Below are 17,371 nucleotides of genomic sequence, written 5' to 3' on the forward strand. Positions count from 1 at the left end.
TTTTCACCACCCAAAAAAATAAAAAAAAAAGAAAAGGGGGAAAAAAAAAAGGTGGAATTAAACCACTTTGAAACAACAGACATAAGCCAGTCTGCAAGAACTTCCTGTTTGTGGTTAAAAGCATGCCCCCTAACAGCAGCCTCTTTCACTGAATACGGACGGTGTGGAACCCGCCTGCAGGTTCAAAGCTCTGCACGGGAGGGAAAATATCTCAATTCACAGTTTCTAAAAAACAAAGTCCAAAGCTTTGACGACCCATTTTAAACAATACGCATACTGATAGAGCCTCCTCCCAGTGTGTCGGTGTTTCTGCTGGGGTGTGTCACCTGTGCTTGAGGTCAACAAGCCCAGTCTGAGAGCTCCGTCATCTGGAAGCACAAATCCCAAAAGCAGACGCAACTGTGTTTGTTTTTCTGTTTATCTTTTTTTTTTTTCATCCCCCGAGTACAAGCCAGTCTGCATTTGCAAGCGGCAGCGTTTCAGAAGCTGAGCAGTTGTTGACATGGTTGTTGTTTTCATTAGTTTTTCCTTCATTCCTGCGTTTCAGGTTTCTGGACTGCAGCCATCAGGTATGGTGCAATGTTGACAAAAAGATACAGGATCAGTTTTCAACACAGTCTGGAGCAGTAGGGCTCCATTCAGACAATCACATTGACAAACAGCATGGAATGTGCATATTGATATCACCATGATGCCATATGTGCAGCACTGAGCTCTGCTTCTGGCCTCCAGATCCAGAATAAACTCATGATTTTTCATTCGTTATCAGCCTTGCTTTTGCATTTCCACTGCGTTGACCTGAGCACTGCCGACCTCCCCGGTTTCCTCGCGGGGATTAAATGACGTTCGGTCCTTCCTTACCGTGCCCTTGTCTTGCAGGCACATCATGAGCGTGCACACGTCTCCCGTGGACTGGTGGTTGACGATGACCATGGCTTCTTCCTCGGAGATGGGCCGCACGTCGTCACCCCACTCCGTTACTACGGCGCAAGAAAAAAAAAAAAGCACACAAAAGGACACATTTTTTAAAAAAAAATTTCAAATCATCCTCTGAAAAGTTGTCAGTAAACAGAGTGTCAGTCAGGATAGCTCATTATGTGCAGGCTAGCAGAGCGCAGTTTCCCTCCAGAGGCCAGGGGCTCGTTGGCTGAAATGACGTTCTTAACATTGAAACTTGTGCTGGAGTTTGGCTTCTTAAGATGCTTTTTTTTTTTTTCTTCTTTCATCATCAAGCTTTTTCAAAGATTACTTTTAATAAAACAAGGTCTAAAGTCAGTCCACGGCCTGACTGTGCCATGCCAGATAAGTGAGACTTCAGAGCCGGTCTATAACCGGGAGGCGTGTATTTATTTTGATTTTATCGCCATAAAACTGATTAAAAAAAAAATCCTTAATAAGCGGGAGCTACCGCCTCTTTTTTCAAGACGAATTTAACTTTCAACTTCAATGTCACTTTGTGACTTTCACTGTGCTGAGAAGCTCACGTTACGGATGTTTGAGGCTCTGAAGCATCTCATCTGTGATTGGATAAAATGTTGTAAACATAACATACAATGTAAAAGCTGAGGTTTTTAGAAGAGTACGCGCTGAATCCTGTCAGTTCAGTCAAAAGGTTTGTTTATATCCAACGTTTGCTCACCAGCCTGATCTTCTAAACTGTTTGAGAGAACTTTAATACCGATAAAAGCTGCACCACAATCCTTGCTTTGCATATGCTTTGAATGTACTTCACTCTTTAAATCACATAACTCCATCGGTTCTGACTGGGGTTACACAGCATCTCACAAATACGTCACTATCACAACGTCAACATACACAAACTGCTAAAAGGCATAAGGCTGCAAAAACCAAAGGGTTCAGATGGGGAGAAAGGTTACACAGGTATGTCTCATTATTCCAGCACTGTCATTTCATAACCAGTACACACACACACACACACACACACACCGAGATCCGCTGTGTCACAGTCGACAGTTACATATCTTAAATTACAAAACGTCTCTTTGTTTCCTGTTCCTGATCCTACATGTGCTTCAAAGCTCAGACTGCAAGCTGCCACCCACTTGTCGCATCTGCATCTCCTCTCGGTCTGAATCAGAACGGTAAACTTCATGTCTGTGTGCCCAGCTCCTAAGTGGGTTGTGTAAACATTGACACTTTGCTTTTAATGTGGTCAAATGAGTCTCAGGCCACCTCCAGAGGTGGTTCGGATGATTACATCAGGAGGATTTTGTGCCTTTTTTTAATTTTTTTTTTTTTTTTTTGCTGGATGGGATTAGTCATCACGGAGTGTGCATATTCCGTCTAATAAAACGCTGCACTGTGGTTTGAAAAATGAGAACTGAGACGCGGCTTTCAGGAAACGGGATCACGGCAACTTTCACTATTTACTGTCGCGGGCAGGGAAGAGGAAACCATTCATGACAAAAAGGAGGAATGGTGTGAAATGATAGACTTTCAAATCCTGGTCGGGACATTGAAATTCACTCACGCTTCCAACTCTATTACAGCCCGATATTGCAGCAGATCGCCGTCCTGCAGACCTGATCGTTGAGCGGCCTCGCGGCTACGTGTGCGATTATGATTCAATTGAAAATCAGTGTACGGAGATGAAGGTCTTATTTTTATAGCTGATGTCATTCATGCTTGGGGGCGCAGTCTGAACGACTGCAACTGTGTCCAAAGATTGAAATATCTCAAAGGTGACTCACAATTACTTTATAAATCTGGCGAGGACTCTCACGCCTTTCAGAAAACAATGCATTAGTTTGCACTTTAGGAAATATAATACATAAAACATGTCGGGCCCTGTTTACACAACAAAAACAAGAGAAGATGCAAAATTCTGTCATATTTTGGCCTTCCATTTACATGACGGTGCTCAGAGTCACTAAAAATGCCACTTTTTTTAAGAGACTGCAGGAGCTACACTGCTGCGTATGCATACCATCACCATACTTCCTCCATTGTTGTGAAATTAAAAGTTTTCTGAAACGAAAGAGAAAAAACAATAACGTTCACAAAATATTCACAAATTTTCTTATTTGTCGATTGCCTTCTTTTCGGTTGATCTGCTTTTCAGGAATGACCGCAACAAATTATTGCAACTTCAAGCCGTTCCAACTGCAACTGAGAGTTCACACCAAACCAAGGTCAGGCCTTAACCCAACAAAAACAAAAACCGCACTGGTAATAAAGATTTTCACCATACGGCTGCATGATATCAGGAGAACCGTATGGCAGTTAAAATCCAACTTGCGACAAACACAAACACTTCCCTGGCTATCATGTTATTTACACTAGCTGCTCCTTCATTATCCACTTCAATCAACAAAGTTTTCCTTTAAACTGAACACACTGCATTGAAAAAAAAATGTACTGGATATAAATTATTCACATATTCATGCATTCTTAAGTCTCAGAAGTTGCTCCTCTGGACCCATTTCTTTCTTTTCTCTAATGACGCCACCTTATTTTTAGTAAACAGCGCAGCAGGTCCTCAAATATCCTCAGTTTCGAGACACAATCATCACACTTAGCGACAACACACCGCATTATTGGCCGACTCGCCGGTGTGGAGGCTTCCTGTCTGAAATGACATTTGTCACCGAGATAAGCAGCATGTTAAATCGACGTCTTGCTCCACAGGAGATGGGACTTATTAGCGTGTCTACAAATATTCGTTTCCTCCTCTGTGAAACTATATAACGCATTAGTGAGGCTTTGTGAACCGTCACAGTGATAAAAATAATCCAGAGTAAAATATAGCTGCGGGCTTCAGTTGTTTGGGCCAAGTGGAGGCACATCAGGCAGGGCAACGCGGCATACAGGTACAGTGAGTTCACATCTACCCACTGAAACATTTCAATCATCCAAACGCTGTGGAGATATGACTCACTTCCTGTTTCATGACTTGACAGCCAACTTATTTAAATGTCACAGTCAGAGATTCTGGATTTGGTGAATCGAGGTGAATTAGTGACGCTGCGACTGCAATTCAAGCCAATCAAACCCAGGAGTGAGCAGATCTAATGACTGAGTCACTGGTGGGGACAGGTTTAAGAGGGGTAACAAACAGAGAGCAGGGTTACTGGAGAGTAAACTCAGCCATTCGGCTGCAGACGAGATGCTTATTTACAACAGTAAACACTAAAATGACACCAATACAGTGCAGCGCAGTCCAGAGAAAATGAATGTTAACACCGATGTCTAAACATTTAATGAAATTGTAAACTAGTGATGCACCGATGTTTAGTACAAGTACTAACCTTCAGCAACTTGCTGACACGAACATTAAACGCTGTTAAGTCTAATTGAGACTCCACGCTCAAACGATGTGTGACGGCTACGTGATGTCTTGACCCACCCTCCACACAGCCGCTGCATCAACAGAACACACACACTGCGGACTGCAGACCGGGCTCACCGTGCGCCCTGCACACACACACACACACACACGCCCGGTGCCGATGGGCTTATCAATCACGCCTTAATCATGTGTTTTACGCAGCATCGATAGTGTATGAGCGCCGAAGCTCTTTAGCATGTTGCATGTTGTAAAAATCTCCCGGATCCACTGAGCAGTTAATCTTTATTGACAGAACATGATTTACAGTCGGTCTTACTCATACACTCCACTTCTCATGATTTAAATACCCCAGAATCACTGGAAAATCACTTCATTATTGTTTTGTCGTATTGGTGGAGAACTGTCCACGTCCACATCGCGATGTAATGTAGAAACTATCATTTAAACCTTTGTAAAGATTGTGAAGTGATGCAGGGTTTCTCCTCGATATCAGCCTACGGCCCGACAATGACCCGTGTCGAAGCATCAACAGAAGACCATCTCCAGCATTTGCTTCCCTGATTTACATCGTCAGGCCTCAATCCAGAGCATACAGGCGATTTCTCTCCCCGCTCACCTGCGTCTGTTTGTGGATACACACAAGCTGCTACAAAAGGAGGAAACGCCGCTCGTATGAGATGAGGGCCGACAACAACAGGAGAACACAGGAGCTTCTTAGACAAATTAAACACACTTCAACAGCTCTGCGTATTAACAGACGTCAAGAGAGCTCCACAGTCGAGGGCGGGTCTAACCAGCTCCGGCTCTGTGCTATGCAAATGCTTCATCAGTCGAGCCTCGGGGCGCAGAGCGAGCGAGCGCTCCATTTCCACGGGGGAGTATGCGTTTCGATTTCTGGCAGATAAAGGTTCATCCAAACACTTGTTTTACGCAGCAAAATTTAACATTTTAATGAGGCGAGTGCAGCACAGGACAGCTGCGGAATCACAGGCCTGACATATCTGGTGCACGACTAAATGTCAATGAACCTGAAAACAAGACAAATAGTTTCATCAGCAGTTTGATGGATTTGTTCCAGGAAACAAAAAAAAAAAAAAAAAAGGCTTTAAACATGCAGAAGTGAATTTCAATCAACTCCTGTCTGTACAAGCTGAATTTAAGGAATTATTCGTTTGTTCCCAGTGCTGCACGTTTCTTATTTCCTGGACGGGCGTCCTCCTGCCGACAGCATGACGTCACCTTGTGACAGAAAATAGTAAACATCGGGCACAAGAGAAGGCGAGATCACAGTTTTTCTATGTGCAGCACTCTCAGACAACAACACAACATATTTGTTTAAGAAGATTAAAAAAAAAAACTTGCTTTAGTTTTGTCATTATACACAGATATTGTGGTCACACACTCTTCAAGGTTAGACAAAACACCTTTTTTTTAACATGAAGGAGATCTTTGCATTATAACAGCACAAATAAAAAAAAAACCCCATCAGGAAACAGAGTTGGGTGAACTTATCCATCTACTAAAATAAAGTACAGTCAGATCGCCAATGATCCCAAACCTAGTGTATATAATCTGCAGCCTGACTGAAAGCTCCAGGAGGGCGACTCCTTATTTAATGATCAGTCGCTGTGCGGGGAGGTTGAGGTCATCTGGTGTCAAGCTGCATTAAAGCGGTATCAGGTGTAGCGATACTGGAGCAGCTTTATGAGTATGAACACCCACGCAAAGTGGCAGACCCATATCTGTATCAAGATCAGTATCAGTGCGCGCATACCTCCAAGTTCCTACTTGGAACTCTAAAACAACCGTCTGTCTACATGGAAATGTAGAGAGAGGAGACACCGCAGCTCATCAGGACAACGTCCTCTGAAAATCCTGCAAAATACTGAAGACTGATCGAAGGCCTCAAAATGGTTTTAAAAGAAGATTTCTTCAGTCAACCTGAATATCACTTGGTCGACACCGGGCTGGTGTTCCTTCATGAGTCTTGAGGAGCTCCATTTTACTTGACACCAGATGACAACTTGTTTATAAAAGCTGTGATCTGCATCTTCTTTTGTTGATCTTAAAAAAAAAAAAAAAAAAGGAATCCCAAACATTCTCTAATAACCTTTAATTCTCAAACAACCCCAAAATAGAAGACAATTAAGCTTTCCTGCAGTCATCAGTGAGCGACAGGCCAGGTAGATATCCAGAAAGTGCACCGCTGGTTGTAAAAACGTAAGCAGTTCAATGTTAGACTGAATGGGGCGTGAGATCTGCTGTCATGACCGTGGCGGAGAGGCACTGAACCCAGCTGTCAGCATTAACCGTTTCTGCACGACTCACAGTAAAAGGCCAAATTATTTCCTAGACAGAATCGTTTATTATAAAAAAAAAAAAAAGAAAAAAAAAATAGACTGCAAGCCGGCCTGGTTTCACCTTCAAGTTTGAACCCACTGTCCCCTCCAGCCAGTCATTCGGCATGCTGATGACATTTAGACACATACTGCTAATGCACAACTCACAAATTAAGTACTTTATTAACATATCGGTGAGCACAAACAACTGCTAACGCCTAACAGAGGAAACACCAGCCTGTTGCCTCACGCTGGTTTCCTTAAAACCGTGTTTACGAAATCCACCTCAGGCATTTGCTAATATCAGATTACATAATTTGTTGAATCTTTTGGCTTAAGCACATATTATAGGATACAAGCGAGCTCGACGTGAGCACAATCTCGCGGTCTCCTGCAGCAACAAGTGTTTCTGGCACGTTCGATTTGGGCCTATTGTCTCGCCTCCTGTCCCTCAGCAGAACAACGCCGATCCTGGGTGCGCGGGGTGCGCGTAGCCCGAAGGCAATGTAGCTTCATAAGGAGCACGCCTTGGCGCTTGCTGAAGTCCCCCATTGTTGCAGGAGGGGAGCGTAAATGATATCACAGAGATGGGTCATCTGTCAGATAGAATACATTAGGGAAATTGTCTTTGAGAGATGACACAGTTAGCGCAGCGGGATGACAGCCGCGCTGCAGGCGCAGTGTCTAATCCCGTATCCGTGGTCAGCTAAACGCTGCGCCGCCGACCTTGGCGCCTGGCTCCGTACTTCATCGTTTCTCTCTGGAGGAGAGAGAATTGGCAAGACATCGTTGACATCTCTTTCATAAAAAAAAAAGGTGGCTGTCCAAAAAGAAAAAGAAAACCTCAAAGAGCGGGCGATTTTTAAATGGACGGCCCAAGCTTGTTTTCTTACTCTGTCCACTTTGAAAAGAGCAATGATTCACGTAGCGGTGAATTACTGCCAGCCAGCGGACAATGGGAGTCTGACTGTGGAGTTCCTCCTGCTCGTACAGTCCCATCTGAACACAGAGGCGTTCAAGCTATGATTCACTGCCCATTAACTCCTCGATGCTCACTTGGCAGGAGTTTAGTTTAGCTAAGCTAACAAACCATCTGAGGCTAATATTAGTTTAGCAAACATCTCACGCCTGATGGATTATGATGAAACAACTTGATGAGAGTCCAAACAATATGATCACACACCTATTTTACTGTAACGTGAACTGTGTTCAGTTTGAAAAACTATTCATCCCGACTCTGCTGTGGCTCACGACTGCACATTCTTTACGCTTCACAACATATCAACTAATCTGCTCCGTGTCACAATAAGTTCAACAGTTACCAGACGTGACTCTGTAGCAGCAGAAACACCAACAAGCATCATAAGTCAACATTACTGCACTGGAGAGCAATAAAAGACACCCCAACAACTCACATTGGACACTGTTTTAAGAGCAGCAAGATCAGTAAAATTAAACCAAACTATCCCTTGTAATCTGTTTTCACTAAGTGTGAAGGCATTCATTTGAATTCTAGTGTAGTACGCCTCAGGTATGACTGCACAAGACTTAAAAACAAGAAAACCAATAGAGTAAGGAAGAGTTTACCCCTGAAATGAAATGAGTCCGCCACATCAGGTCTAGTAGCAATGTAGAGATCAAGACAGCTTGGATCAATTGTGTATTTGCACAACTCCATATAATGAATCTAGACGTGTTACTTAATGTTTAAAATCAGAGTCATGGAATCACAAACATCCCCACAACATGTCAGGTCATTCTGAGATGCTATGATCAGAATCACCGAGCGCGGACTTCACCACTAAAAGCACAGGCCAGACGCATTATCAGATTTTTGTTTTTTTAACCTCTTCAAATATTAAAGCCATCATGGAAACAGAGGAGTTCAGGCTACGTTCACGGAGGAGTAAATGCTCAGTGGGGGAACACTGTTGGCAAAAAGTCATGTTTTTTTCTTTTGGATCTCATTTCTGAATAATGAATTCCAAGATATGTAAAACAACAATTATGGCTGTGATCCAACGATAGACAAAGCAGCTTCTAATTGCGCTCACAGACTACACAGTGTGGCACTATGGTGAATCCAATTAAAAAAGGTCTCTGCATTAGTTCAGTAGCGTCACTGGGTTTCACACATTAACATTCGTTTACATCCCTCATTAAAAAGCTAAAAGCCAATTTGACCTTATTAATTTGTTCCTAAAATTCCCTGCATCAATTACATTACACAAATTCAAAATTAACATATAGATTCAGCACATAATGAGCTTCTGGTCCATGACGACGCACACGCGTGCATCGGCTTCTACGAATGCAAACATGTTTCAGAGGGAAAGGGAATTTCCACTCAAGTTCACCTGCAAGTTGATCTCAATCGACTTCACGCACATTAAACTTTAACCAAACTCTGTTGGAAGGACACCGTAAGTATCCGAAAAGCTTCCCAAAATGCACCGGGTCGTTGTTTTCAGGGCAGAGCTTCACAGAGCCTCCCATCATCTCCTGGCAGCGGTTCTGGATGTTTTGTTTCTTGTTGGATCAATAAGCACTAACACAAATCACTTGCTAGCATGCCGAGCAATGAGTGAAAATACCATTATGAGATGTAAGGTTGCTAATATGCAGACTGACAACTGACTCACCCCGATAGGTGCATCGTGGATAAATCAGGACAGTCAGTGAAATGTCAATCAAAGATGATCTGTACACGCCCACACAGTCCAGAGGAGAAGTCGCCTCAGCCAAGTGACGGCTAAAACACTTCTGTGGGCGTACGCGGACTCCGGCGAACGAGAAGCAGTCTGTGGTGCAGCGTCGGAGTGAGACCATCCACCCTGGATCAACTTTTGCAGGAAAACTGAAACAAGTGACGAGTTACTGGGAATCGACCCTGATCAGGACACTTTCGGTCAACAATTAAAGAGAAATTAACAGAATGACTGCTGGACTTAACCCAGTGACAAAGCAGAAAGAGGAACTCCACTGGACTTGAACCAGGGACATTCCTCCTGTTTGGTAGGCGGGCTAGCCACTACACCACTGTCACGCTTGAGTTATAAATCAAACTGCCGATCACCCAAAAGAGATGATCAGAGGTTCCCAAATCTGATCAAAGGCCGGAGTTCCACCTCATGACCCGAGATCCAAGTGTGCAGCGTCTGCATGTTCGGTCGCAGCCTTTGATCTGCAGGACGACGGCCCACGCACTCGCGCAACATGCAGTGAAAACTTAATCCTGCTGGCTTTAGTGCACCTGTCCGTGCTCGCTGTGTGTTTGAATCTGACAGACAATCTCATCAGACCAAATACAGTCGTAAAGCTTTTGACGACAACAAGGGGGAAAAACAAAACAAAACAAAAAGAAAAAGGGGGTCAGCTTGAGTGACAACACAACTCGATGCAATTCAGGCACAACATTTGTGTTGGGTTTATATCAAAATAAGATTATACTCATTAATTGGTAATAATAGTGTTTATTTTCCTTCCACGACTGGAAGACATGAACAGGGAAATAACTTGTCATGCCAGACTGTTCTCATAAACTGATATATTTCAGCATTATGGATGATTTCACTGGGCGTACGCTGCGCTGCCAAGTCAAGCCATCAAGCTAGCAGCGGTGATGGAGTTTTAGCTCAGCTGAATTTGGCCTCTGATTCAGTTAAAATGAGTTTCAGCAAATTGCTCTGATTATGGCCGAACGACTTACACACATCAGCCCGCACTCTGCCGAGAGTGGAGGTGAGCTCCAGCAGTTTTCAGGAGGATTGGAAGACGGAGCACAGACGACTTCTTCAAAGCTCTGTGGCCAACGGTTTTATAGAAATCAAAGGATCAGTAATAGTAAGATCAGTCATTTTCTTCCAGGTTTATATACTAGGGATCAAAGGGTCACAGGATGGCGGGTGGGCTTCATTTTATTGTTGAACTGGGTCAAATGAGAAGTGTTTAATTTACATGAGCCAGAGCTGATTAGCTTTATTTATGTGGGAGAAACGTTTTTCTATTCATAGCACGTCAGGGCAACTTCTGCGATACGCTTACTGTACATCTTTAAACCACAATGACGTGTTTTTGTCTGACTTCTGTGAAATTAAAAGGGAAAAAAAAATGCACATTCTGGTTTAATTTTAACATCAAATTTAAGAAACCTTTCACAATGGATGCCACAGATTAGAACAGGCTAAACCTCACGCTTCCTCTTCACTAAACAGGTAAACTGAGCCTCTGCAGCCGGCATGTGCAGCATTTTAGAGCAGGGGGTCAAATACAGTCCAGCACGACCTCAGTTCTGTCGGATTAGTAAAATGACAGCAGCAGGAAAAAAATTGCAGCAGTGCATATTGCTAAATTTAACATTTTTAGTTAATAGTGGAGAAAACAAAAACAAAAAAAACCTGACGTTGTGGTTTCCTCTAATTTCCACGGGTCATCCAGTTGATCTAATTCACCAGATTGGAAACATCAGGAGTATTAAAGAAGAAACGGCAGATGATGACCGTGGGGCAGGAGTCAGAAGCACAAAACACAAAAAAAAAAATTCATGAAAACATGCCCCCCCCCCCCCCAAAAAAAAAAATAATACGCTATCCTGTCACAGCAAGTGCAGCTTAGCAACAAGAGAAAGAGCGCTGTTCTTTAGGGAAACTACTCAAATTACAGACTTCAACGTCATCTACATAAGTGCTCATTTTTGCATGTTCACCCGACACCGTGCAGGACCGGTTGCATCATTTAACACACACAAAACCCCGTCAGACAAAATGAAGGAACCACCACAGCTTCTCCAGTGAACGTCAGGCAAAATCCAACACGAATCTTACCGGGGGATTCTGGTTTTTTTCTAACATTGTGGCATGTCGTGTTCTGAGTGAACATTCTGACAGGCATCCAGCTTGTTTTTGAATTCGAGTGCAGAGTGAACAAAGTTCCGGGAAAAGAAATTGTCATACTGTCAGCAAAGTGACACATCAGTCTCCCTGCATGTCGTCAATAAAACATGGTCTCAGGACGCCGTCAGGAGTCTGGAAGTTCTTGAAGAATTCAGGCTGCAACAGATTCGTCACTTTTTCGATTGAAATCAAAGTGCTTTTTCAGTTTTTTTTTTACTTATTGACTAGTCAACAATAGTGAACAGTTCACAGTATCTCACATAAAACTTTAAAGGGCACATCTTTAAATGTGACAAATCCACAATCTATGTGGTCAACTACAAACATCTGAGAAAGCTGAAAATCCTTCCTTTGTTTTGTGATTCATTTCTACACTTAAACTCAAAATGTTTCATTTTAATTAAATTCATCATTGCATCAAAGAACAGGAAAAACCTCTCTGACCTTCTGAAATCAGGACTTTCTTTTCTACAGATTCCCCTTGTTGAGTTCAAGAAGAAAAAAGTTTACAAATTTGGAAAAAGTCCCTCAATGCACCACAGAATTACAGCAATGACAGACTGATGGAAGCTGCTCTCCGCGAGGCGTTCACTGACCGCTGGGCGAACATCACAGGTCTTGAGTGGCTGTGGCCAGCTGTGCATGCATAAACACATCTGCATTGCTCAGAGGACGACGGGAGCCTGTTCGGCTCAGACTGGTGGCAAACACGAGGCGTCCGGCCCTCAGCCTGCTGCACGCACCGAGACAAACCACTGTTTCTTACACAGGTCTGACTTGTGTCCCACGCCGACACCTGCTACGTCACGTTGACGTCTCCACAACAACCGTATTACAATCTTGTTAACTGCTCTGCTGAGAGCTCTCTCGTGTTTGGAGCAAACCCGACGGCGGCGCACGCCGGCCACGTCTGTGGAACGCCGCCGCAGATCCGACACCTGGGCTGCTTGTGCAGGAGGAGCAGCAGCGCACGTCATCGCAGCTGCGCTAATGTACACCCCGTACAAAAGAACATGACACATCAGCCACCACTGCTTTCACTTTGGGTCCTTTAAGGTCATTTTTTTTATTTTTTTAGAAATCTCATGCAATATCTGTCAACCCTGCACATTCGGCGACGGCACAAGCGCGTCACAGGAGGAGACGTTCGAAAGGATGACGTGACCCTACGACCTCATGGTGCACTGCGCGATGCAGAAGCGCATCGACGCTGAATGGTCAGACCAAGGTCATGCTGTCTGAAATCTGGTTTATGTCTGAGTAGAGAGGAATTGAAACAGGCCAGAAACCAGGTTTCTCTGTTTACAACGCTGTAGAACAAAAAAAAAAAAAAAAAAAAAAAAAAAAAAAAGTGATCTGAATCAGTGATTTCAGTGATTTAAGGCTCCATCAAACCACTACAATAAAACCAGATGTATAAATTCAATGTCAGTAACAAGAACAATCCAACTCAGCCTCGAGTTACCGTTCATGCGTCTCCTGAACACTGTCAATCACGGCCGGCGCCACACACTCCTCCACGCACGACCAGGTGTTCTATAGGCTGAGCGCCTTGAATTATTAATCAGTGCGCCTTGTTGCTTCCCCGTGTTCACCACTTAGCAATTTGTAAGCATTTTGCTCGCAGCTCTGTGCAACCAAACACCACTGTAGCCTGAGTCACTTTGAAATATGCAACCAGGCCGCGGAGAGGAACCGGCAGACGCCTGTGGTGTCCTACAGTTCCTCTACCGGCTCGCTGCTGCGCGGACTGAAGGCCGTGACCTTGAACTACTACCTGAGTTCGTGACTCGCGCTCAGGTCATTTCACGATTTTGGACCGGATGGGTCAAATACTGGAGTTGTCACTGTAAAAGTAACACTTCATATATCCAGATGTATGCGGGGGGGAAAAAACAACCACATTTCACATCATACACATCGAAGCGGTTCGAGTTTAGCATTTTTTTCCCCAGAATGAGGAAGCAAAGAAGTCTTGATTATTCGAAGATTGAAAGTGCTGCAATGAGCAGCTGTGCCATTTAGGATTCGAATTAGAGATAAGCATTTTATTCATTCTTCTTCATTTGTCTCATTTCATTTCGACCATCTGCCCTAACCCTGTTAGTGCCTTATTTCCAATTCCGGAAGGAAGCACTTCAAGTGAAATGCAGTCTGCAGACTGGCGTTCCTGTTCACATGCTGCTGACCTGTGGTTATTCTGGAGGAGGAACGATTAAAATCTGTGATTACTGGTCATTTTAATGTCTGTGTGGGAATGAACGAGACAGAATTTATGAATAAACAATGCTTTTTTTTTTTACACAGTCAGCAAGATAATGAGGCTCCCTTCCTGTTTAAGCCTGCTTTTGGAAGCAAACATATCTCATCCTGTTTTTGTTTGGAGACTTGCACTGTCCAGTGGCATCCATGGCGATCATGCACCAGCTCCTCAGGATTTTTGAAGAGATTCAGACAGTAAAGCCAGCTACAGGTTGGCTGAAGCCAATACTGTAAAGTTACATGACCCATAGGGCGAGTTATAATCCTTGTGCGACTGCCATAAGCTCTTTTCTTTCTGAGAAATATAATATAAACATTAAACTTGTGCCAAGATGTTTAGCAGAACAAAGATATAAAGCTATAAACGGGTGCAGAAACAATCATAAGCCACAATTTCCCTCATCAGTTTCACAGTGAAAGCCGTGTTCAACATAAAAGCCTACTTAGCCATCAGAGAATGACCATAAACATCCAGCTTTTTCTTTGTAATCACTCACTAATCCTGATGCTGCATTCAATGTTTTCCTGGAAACGTCAAATGCAAACATCAGTTATCTGCATAACCTCTATAACATTACCTTACATGACATCTCCAGCTTTCAACAGGGCACAAAACCGGCCTTCCTTCTACCGAGGATCGCACAATTATCTTTTTTTTGTCAATTACAATTTATTAAAATGAAAAGTACTTGTACTAAAAATACTCAAGCATCTTAACAAGGTCCTGTTTAGATTGATTTCGGATATTTTTCCTGCTTAACAGCTGGTCGTGATATTGAAGTGAAGCTGGTTATGTGGCAGAAGAACAAATTAAAGAAAAAAATAACTTTTTAATTTCTGATTAAAAACTCTGGGGAAAAAAACCCTTCTCATGCAGCAACAACTCACATTTGAGGATTTAATTAGTGATTGCATAGGAGCTGGGCGTTTCTGTTCCCGTAATAAACAGACCTCAACGACTCCGGTGCAAACAGGTGAAGCACAAACTGGTTTTAGAGCAAAGCTGAATGATCAGCTGTAAAGAACCAGGCACGCAAGCCCTGACGGAGAGTCTTACCTGTATAGCCTGCGATCCAGCCCCACGAAGACACCATGGCCAGCAACCATTTGAACATGATTCCTTCAATGTGCCAGAAGGCGGAGCGGTCCCATATTCTCAGAGGCTGGAGGAGCAGCAGGTATATACAGTAGGAGGGGATGGCTACACAGTTGTTGAGGAACATGAAGACGAAGCGGAGCACAGACTTGAGAAGAACCCAGCCCAGTTTGCCGGCTCCGTCCAAGATCTGTGCCATCCTGATACACACCGTCTGCAACACACACGGGAAGGCGGTCAGCGCCAAGCTGGACATGTCAGGACTGAACATTACTGAAAACAACCGGTGAACACAATCAATGATATACCAAGAGAAGAAATAATTTTCTGCGTTTCTAATGTAACTCAGTCTAACAGGTTGGATTTGGTTTTAATAAAACAAATTAACCAGGGCGAATATGAGCAATAATGACACATATCTGCATAAGATGTTTATCATAAATAGTGCAGAAACATTCTTTATCACACAGTAACCATTTGGAAACCAGGATTAATGACGACTATGAAACAAGCATAAAATTAAGAGGGATTAACTGATTATTGAATAATTGCTATATTAGTTCAAAAACCTGATAAAATCTTATGCAGATACGTCTAAACCTCAATGTCTGCTTCAGATTTTTTGTAGCTGCCAGGTGTGTCATAATTACAGCCGTCGATCAATTTAAACCTCTTCATAACTTAACTGCAGTTTTTCTTTGAAATGCAGTCTGCATAAGAAAATAATCAGTTCAGTCGAGTCTTTTGTGATATATAACAGCATGATCACTGATCTGATCGGTGAGGGTGGGCAGGCTGCAGCAGAAGCCTCTGGAAAGGTGCATGCTGCAAGAGAAAGTTCTGGGAATCATGTTGTGTGATGGACACTTCATTCATGCAACTTGCATCTATTCATATGCCAACATTTCTGACTTCCTGAAGTCCTGCAAAAAAGTCTGACTGCAGATTTCTACAAGATTTGAACCGTCGCTTGTTTTGCTTCAGTATTAAATTTGGCAGCAAAGCCTTTGAAGTATTTAAAAATTGTAATCTACAAATTAACAGGTGTTTTGAGTAATTATTTTTTCTTCAACATGTGCTAATCTAATTCTTATGCCCAGAGCAGGAAATGCCTCAGAACTCCCTGTCAACTCTGCCTCCCACCGAATAGATCTCCACAAACACAGCTGAGGATGTCAACAAATGAGGGAAATTTCTTTGACACAACCACAGCTTGAACATGTAATCTAATTTCACTTTAATACTGAGTTTTGTTGTGAGGTTATTACATTTGCCAAATTTATTAATTAGAAGTTTTCATTTTTGTTACAATAACCACTGAGATTTCCCCCATTTGTTTCCACTGAGAAAGGCAGTTCACCCCCTGACCTCTGATTTGTCACAGTGTTCGGCTTCACCATGATGATCCCCTGCTGGAAACCACTGACGGTTAATAAGTGAGCCATTTCTGACAACCACTGGGTGAGTGATTGAATCTTGTGAGAATACTTTAGTTTCTTTATCTCCTATTTACCTACAGTCAACATGAACCAATACAATGTTGTCCAGAACAATGAGTTGGGCCAGAAACTGCTCAAAATGCACAGCCATAAGAGCAGAATCAGCACCAGCTCACAACAGATGATGAATTGGATTCTATTAGGGGTGACTGTCAAATACATTATAACCAATATGGACTATCAAATTAGAACGTGGACTGGGAGTCGTGCCACTCTGGAGGCATTTGTTTCTTACTGTCCCACTCACACATGAGCAGAAGAACTATTTACCATGGTGGTGGTGCACATGTGCAGTAGCAGCTCCCTGCCTACTCAGGATGGAAGCAAAGCATTTCCACTTTGGAAACAGTTTTTTTTTTTTTAAAGCTTTTCAATGGCAATGACCATGACGGTCATGTAAACGGACACTCAAAAAGCAACAAACATTTTTGCGTTTTCCCTTATTTTCATGAGATTCAAAGGTGTGCGTGAATTTGTTATATAAACAAACAATGCTAGGTGAGTCTACTGCTCTGATTTCATTAATATATCACTCTCTGATGATGACTATAATGGCCTTAGAGTGGAATCCTCTGATCACTGTGTACACATTAATACTTTAGGTTCATTATCTTTATCATCTTGGAATGACTTAGTAAATTATTCATCAAATAAATCACTAAAACATGTTATCGAGATCAACTCTAAGGTCAAAACCTCTGTATGATGGAAGCAATATACATATATGAATCTGAGTAAATGTGTTTATTTGCAAGTTTCAGTACTCCAGGGTCATTTAAAAGGATATTTCGATGATAAATTGAGTATTTCTGATAATCACGATGTTACCGTCATGATAACAGCATTGCTTACTGACAGAACTGAACCCCAGAGGAGTGAGACTGTTGGGAATTCGTCCAGATCGTGGATATTTTGAGTCTGGATTGTGATTTTGTGTTGAATAAGATTTATTTGTGGACTGTGGCTGAGCGCCT

At 42.8% G+C, this 17,371-nt stretch overlaps 1 protein-coding gene across 2 annotated transcripts in view; it reads right to left on the reverse strand.

Moving 5' to 3' along the window:
* lpgat1 (lysophosphatidylglycerol acyltransferase 1) overlaps positions 1–17,371 on the reverse strand; it is a 42,930-nt gene that overhangs the window by 24,609 nt on the left and 950 nt on the right. For both annotated transcript variants that reach the window (XR_003932964.1, XM_030109865.1), the window contains exons 2-3: positions 14,860–15,112; positions 862–980 (exon numbers count right to left, since the gene is read on the reverse strand). Coding sequence is in view for 1 of the 2 variants with exons in the window: in XM_030109865.1 (XP_029965725.1) it covers positions 862–980; positions 14,860–15,097 (357 nt within the window). In the remaining variant the exon portion in view is untranslated. The remainder of the gene's footprint in view (positions 1–861; positions 981–14,859; positions 15,113–17,371) is intronic.

The sequence above is a fragment of the Salarias fasciatus genome, chromosome 15 (assembly GCF_902148845.1).
Source record: "Salarias fasciatus chromosome 15, fSalaFa1.1, whole genome shotgun sequence".
Lineage (NCBI taxonomy): Eukaryota > Metazoa > Chordata > Actinopteri > Blenniiformes > Blenniidae > Salarias > Salarias fasciatus.